Source organism: Petromyzon marinus, chromosome 74, assembly GCF_048934315.1.
Source record: "Petromyzon marinus isolate PM22_M1 ecotype Great Lakes invasive population chromosome 74, UKy_Petmar_22M1.pri1.0, whole genome shotgun sequence".
Lineage (NCBI taxonomy): Eukaryota > Metazoa > Chordata > Hyperoartia > Petromyzontiformes > Petromyzontidae > Petromyzon > Petromyzon marinus.
This window is the reverse complement of record NC_133740.1, coordinates 11701566-11707733: the sequence shown is the minus strand read 5'-3', so window position 1 is coordinate 11707733 and position 6168 is coordinate 11701566. Positions and strand designations below refer to the sequence as shown.

At 48.0% G+C, this 6168-nt stretch overlaps 1 protein-coding gene across 1 annotated transcript; it reads left to right on the top strand.

Annotated features, from left to right (window-relative positions):
• The first annotated feature begins 1471 nt into the window (after positions 1 to 1471).
• LOC116957466 (actin-related protein 2/3 complex subunit 5-A-like) lies at positions 1472 to 6005 on the top strand. Its single transcript, XM_032979632.2, has 4 exons — positions 1472 to 1735; positions 3822 to 3894; positions 4960 to 5136; positions 5617 to 6005. Exons 1-4 carry the CDS (start codon positions 1596 to 1598, stop codon positions 5677 to 5679), a joined length of 453 nt encoding a protein of 150 aa, XP_032835523.1. The 5' UTR covers positions 1472 to 1595; the 3' UTR covers positions 5680 to 6005.
• The last annotated feature ends 163 nt before the right edge of the window (positions 6006 to 6168 follow it).

Here is a 6168-nt window from a genome sequence, read left to right as displayed (position 1 = left end):
CTAAACCCTAACCCTAACCCCTAACCCTCACCCTAACCCTAACCCCTAAACCCCAACCCCAACCCCAACCCTAACCCCTAACCCTAACCCCTATCCCTAACCTTAACCCAACCCTAACCCCTAACCCTAACCCCTAACCGTAACCCTAACCCTACTAACCCTAATAACCCTAACCATAATAACCCTAACCCTAATAACCCTAACCCTAACCCTAATAACCCTAACCCTAACGCTAACCCTAATAATCCTAACCCTAACCCCTAACCCCTAACCCTCACCCGTAACACTAACCCCTAAACCTAATCCCTAACCCTAACCCCTAACCATTAACCCTAACCATAACCCTAACGCAAACCCTAAACCCTAACCCAACACCCTAACCCCTAACCCTAACCCCTCCCTAACCCTAACGCTAACCCTAGCCCAATAACCCTATAACCCCTGACCTTTAAACCTAACCAACCCTAACTCCTAACCATAACCAACCCTAACTCTTACACTAACCCCTAATCCTTTAGTGGTATTTTTTGTTTTTCGTATTTTTTTTCATTTTTTGTGGTTTTTGTTTTTGAGTAGTTTTGGGTATTATTTCGTGTTTTAATGGGGGTTTTTTCGGTTTTAAGTGGTTTTTGGGTTTTGCTTTGATTTTTGATGGTTTATTTTGTTTTATCGGTTTTTAGTAGCTTTTGAGTATTTGTTTCGGTTTTTAGGGGTTTTTGGTCTTTTTGGGTGTTGTGTATTAGTGTGTTTTTTATTCATTTTTTCTGTTTTTTGGGTATTTTTTCGGTTTTGGGGGGTTTCCGTAAAAAAAATACCCAAAAAACATTAAAAGTTGAAAAATACCCCCCAAAAAAACAAAAACCACTAAAAACATTAAAACTCAAAAAACATTAAAAACCAAAAAAAACACGAAAGAGGAAAAAAACTCGAAAAACACCAAAAACCTACAAACATGAAAAAAAACACCAAAAACCGAACAAAAACCCGAAGTCAAACCCAACAAACACTAAAAACCGACACATACGCAAATACCACTAAAAGCTGAAATAATACCCAAACAACCGAGAAAACCTAAAAAACACTAAAATCCGAAAAAAACACCAAAAAACGCAAAAAACGCTAAAACCACTAAAAATCTACAAAATACACTAAAAAACTTAAAAAATACAAAAAACACAAAAAAATGAAAAAACAGAAAAACTATAAACACTAAAAACAGAAGAAAATACCCCAAAACCATTAAAAAAATTGCCAAAAACATTAAAAACCGTAAGAAATAACATTCTAGATTTGAAGTTTTCCTGACTGCAATGATCCGTGCCGAAGGAGTCTTTCTTACCCCTTCTGGAAGCGATTTATGACCGAAGATCCTCGTCCAGAAGATGAAGGCGCTGAGAGGGTTGTTCACTTCTGGAAGAAGACGACACTGAAGCTGTTCTACCTCTTCTGGAAGATTCTACCGAACCCGAGATCTATACCGGAAGCCGCCACCGCCCCATTGCGGCACTCCCCCCCCACCACCCGCGGTGCCTGCGGCTCGACGTTCCGCGTCTCTCTCCTCCGTCTGTGCTGAACTCGGCGCCAATCGAACAGCCATGGCCAAGAACACGATGTCGAACCGCTTCCGCAAGGTGGACGTGGACGAGTACGACGAGAACAAGTTCGTGGACGAGCCCGAGGAGGCGGCCGAGCAGCAGGGCCCCGACGAGGCCGAGGTGGACGCGGCGCTGCGGCAATATCCTTTCGCCTACTCCGCGGCACGTCCAGGCGAGGGCCCGAGGAGCCGCTCGGGGCCTAGTCGGGGGCCCCCCCCTGGGTTTCGGCTCGCCCGGTCACGGTCTATCCACTGCTGGATGAGTGCCTCTCGATCCTGGCCGCTGCCGTCTATCGCGGTTCTGCGATGTGGACTACCGCGAGATGTTTAACAACCCCGCCTTGGTAAAGTCACGTAGGTGTAGTAATAATAATAATAAAACAATAATAACAACCTCGCCTTGTATGCAGGAAGTCGCAGGTTCCATCCCGACCCTGACGACGCTGCTGGATATTTGGGAGTCTGCGGTGTCGCGTGGTCCTCAAGTTTTTCCCCCACAAATTTAAAATCAGCATCACGCGTTTTGAGTATTTGGCTGCTATACATTTTTACAAGATGTTATTAGTGATAGGTCGCTTCTGTAAACAAAAGCAAAACAACCCCCCAGCTAAATAACTCAGCGGGGCCTTACCTGGTAAAAAAACCATAGTTTCGATTTAAAGCTTTCGTGACTGCAAGGATTCATCTTCTTTGGTTCTTTCGGTAAAGTCACGTAGAATGAGAATAAAATAATAAATTGATGAAATAAAATAACACAATAAAATAACACAATAAAAACATAGTTGTCTAATTTTAGGGTCAGGGTCATGTCATAGCACTCCAAGCTCTCGGTGTTGCTTCTCTCCGCCGGCTGCATTCCGTCACCAGGCTTGACCCCCTCTAAATCCGTGCGTAACTCTTCCTGTCTCCCGGTGACATTCTAACCATGCATCCTCTCTAAGCGTCTGTCGTCACTGAATAAATATCGATACGAAGTGTTATTAAACTTGTGCGTATGTGTTGTGTGTGCTCTCTGCTCCGTGTGTGCTACGAACCAGGCGACCCCAGATCGATTCGCGCTCACGGCCACCAGCACCAGTGACAATTATCTGAATCGGTTCTGGCCTCCCCAAGGTGAACTGGGCCTCAGTGAGTACCTTGGCGTGGTGTGTAGTAAGCATCGCCACTGGGGAAACAAAGGCGGCCGAGCGTGGTTCTGGCCACCCACTCCCTCGTACGCCGTGGCGGCTTTCATAGGTGCTGCTCGCCAACAGCACTTGCCCCTTCAGTCAGTTCAGGCTATACGGGGTAGGTTGGGATAAAAGGGTTTTGTTTGGGTTAGGATTATGGCGAGGATCATGGTCAGGTGAAGCTTCGGCTAGGGTTTGGGTAAGGTTAGGGTGAGGGTTTGGGTTTAGGTTGTGGTAAGAACATAGGTTATATCGGGTTCTGCTTGTGAGTTAAGGGCGGACAAGGCAGAGACCTCCGCACCTTTACCCGGACCACCGACCCTGCTAGAGTTGACGAAACACGAGGGGATGGCAGAAGTTGGGTTATAACGGGAAACTCACAATAAAATAATCAAATAAAAACCCAACTCAAACCCGCTGCGGAAAAACGCTGCCTTTGCGACTTCCTCATTACCACACCCCTGGGGCTGTGTTGCACCACGCCATTGCTGAACGGTGCTAATCGGTAACCACTTTCTGACTCGATTACCATCTCGACTGTGACAACTGTGGATGGTGACGCTGGCACACAATGGCCTCTTTTCGAAAAACATTACAGGTCTCTTAGATGTCCACTGTGAAACAAGACGGCGCGTGTTTATGGTTAACACACCTGCAGTGATAGGCACGTATGTATGTTGGACTTCTTTCGCACCGTATGTAGCCAACTGTGCTAATCGGAGGTGCGGGGGGAAGGACAACTAAACGCACAAAAAGCAGTTTATGTATTATAAGTTTATCTCTCCCCGACAGGTAATTGAACCCTGGTCTCCCTACGTGACAGGTTGGGGTACGAACCACGATACTATTGAGGACTCGCTATGATTAGGGTGGCCTGCGGGGTTCCAACTGCAAACCTCCACGACTAACGAAGACGCTGCCGCTGGGGCTGTGTGGCCGCGCCCCATTGTTAATGAAGATGTTGATGTTCACGGTGGTGATGATGATGTTGATGGTGATGCTGATGTTGACGGTGATGATGATGTTAACGACGTTGATTTCTTGACCCGCGCATCCACGGGAGACATGATCGCAGCTCTCAAGGCAGCTCTCAAAAACCCTCCTCTCAACTCAAAGAGCCAGAGCGTCAAGGTGCGACTCCCACTGCCCCCGTGACCCACCAACCCCTGCAGCATCGTCCTGGTGTCTTGTGTCTGTCGCCTTTTCCGCTGTAGGCCAAACCCGGACGTATTTCTCAGCATGAGGTTACTGTTTTTATTTTATTGTTACCAATTTTAAGGCCCGCTGAGCTACGTAACTCTTTTTGAGAAGCGACCTGGCCACAAATTACATCTCAACGAAGGAGCTTATCGCGTAGAAGATTTTTGAAGCCACATACTCTTAAATGCATGTTTATAAATGTGTAGGGAAAAACCGGAGAACCTGCAGAAAATTCCACACAACTTCGGGAAGAACATGCAAAGTCCAAATGTACAGGAATCGGGGTCGAGATTGAACCCACCGCCTCCTAGATACACACAAATAAGTGTATGTAGCGTCGTCTACATACACAAACACACAACACAGATACACATAGTACATACTGTAAAGTAAATAACTAATGAAATGACCTTAAAATGAAAACTAGCAATAGAAACATGGGAAAAAAGATAGTTCGAAGTGTAAAAAACAAGCAATTACGTAATGCTACAAAAGGAAAAGAATGGGAACGCTACATTTACCTTAATCCTAGAGAAGCTCTGTGAAGGTGGCGTTTTGGTGTTTATCTGCAACCTTACCGCTCTGCACTATTTGTGCTTACATAACTAATGCAAACATTTCTGCATATTTTATGATTTATGGGAGCATTTCTGCAAAGTCGGATTTACGTAACCCTATATTTGCTAATTTGATTGTGAGGATTGTTCTTCAGTTTACCGGAGAGCTCAATAATAATATAATCACTGTTAAACGCTTGTACAGGTGACAGTTTGATTTGTTTGGCTGTGTGTGGTATATCCCGGTGTGCCGCGGGGTGTCACGGTGTGCTGTGTCACCATGTCTCTGCATGCGTGTTAGGAGCGAGCGGAGGGCACGGTGTGTGTCACGGCGTGTGTATCACAATATCTCTGTGCGTGGCGAGCTAGGGTGAGTGGAGGTCATGGTGTGTCTCACCGTGCACCGTGTCACACCGTATCTCCGTGCATGGTCTACCAGGAGCGAGCAGAGGGTACTGTGCTGAAGGTCCTGACCGCGTTCAAGGCGGCCGACATGGAGCGTGGCGTGCGCTCGCTGGACCAGGGCAGCGTTGACCTGCTCATGCAGTATGTCTACAAGGGCTTTGAGCGGCCCTCCGAGAACAGCAGCGCCGTGCTGCTGCAGTGGCACGAGAAGGTTTGTCGCTGCGCGTGTGTGGGTGTGTCACCCCGTCGTGTGCTGTGCCGGCCTTCATAGCTGCTACTCGCTAACAGCACTTGCCCTAACAGTCTGTCAAGACTATATGGGGGATATTTGTGCGCCTGTAGTTGCATAGGGAGTGGTAGTGTAGTGGTTGGCGCGTTGCGCTAGGAGACTTGCGGCCCAAGTTCGATTCCCGGTCACGGCCAACGCCGATCCTGGGCCTCCCCTTTGTCAACTCGATCTCAAATGAGTACCTGGTGCGGTGTGTAAACACCGCCACGAGGGAGATAACGGTGGCCAGGTGTGGTGCTGGCCATCCACCCCCTTGTGCCGTTCTGGCCTTCATAGGTGCTCGCTAACATCACTTGCGTCAACAGTCTGATAAGGCTCTACAGGGAATTTTTGTCTTTGTGTGCAGACTCTGGGGTTTCTATTGATCCTGATGTTGATGCTGTCACTGTCTTTGCTTGGCAGGTGTTGGCGGTGGGCGGCCTGGGCTGTGTAGTTCGTGTGCTCACTGCTCGTAAGATGGTGTGAGGGGCAACACAACCGTGGGCTCACCAACCAACACCGCTCATCAACCCCACTTCAAGTTTACCGCCATCATCACCCGTCGCCAACGCTCACATTACCAATGCTCAACGCAAACACCACTGCCCCATACCGCTCACTACCAAGCCCACCACCACAGATTTCTACAATCAACGCTCACCCCTTGCCACCACCGCTCACCATCACCCTAGGCATTCCACTCCCCGGGATTTGTTTAAGTGTTGAATGTTTTTGTATGGCGAGCCGAGGGCATGCTGCTGTGCCGCGGTGCACCAAACCACTCGCAATAAATTCGCTTCTCCCCTGGTTTCCACCCGAAGTTGCGTCCTTTATAGAACCTGCTAACTGATCCCTTTGAATAGACCACTCGGTCGTCATGGCACGGAATATACTCTTGGCAGTCGGGCCTGCTTTCAGTTCACGTACGTGTGCAACCCTCTTGTCACTCCGCTACTGCATGAGTGCCTCCCCATG

Coding starts and splice junctions, on each gene's coding strand:
- LOC116957466 (XM_032979632.2), top strand. CDS start 1,596: ATGGCCAAGAACACGATGTCGAACCGCTTCCGCAAGGTGGACGTGGAC. Junction 1,736..3,821: donor GTGGACGCGGCGCTGCGGCA/ATATCCTTTCGC, acceptor CCGCGCATCCAC/GGGAGACATGATCGCAGCTC. Junction 3,895..4,959: donor CAAAGAGCCAGAGCGTCAAG/GTGCGACTCCCA, acceptor ATGGTCTACCAG/GAGCGAGCAGAGGGTACTGT.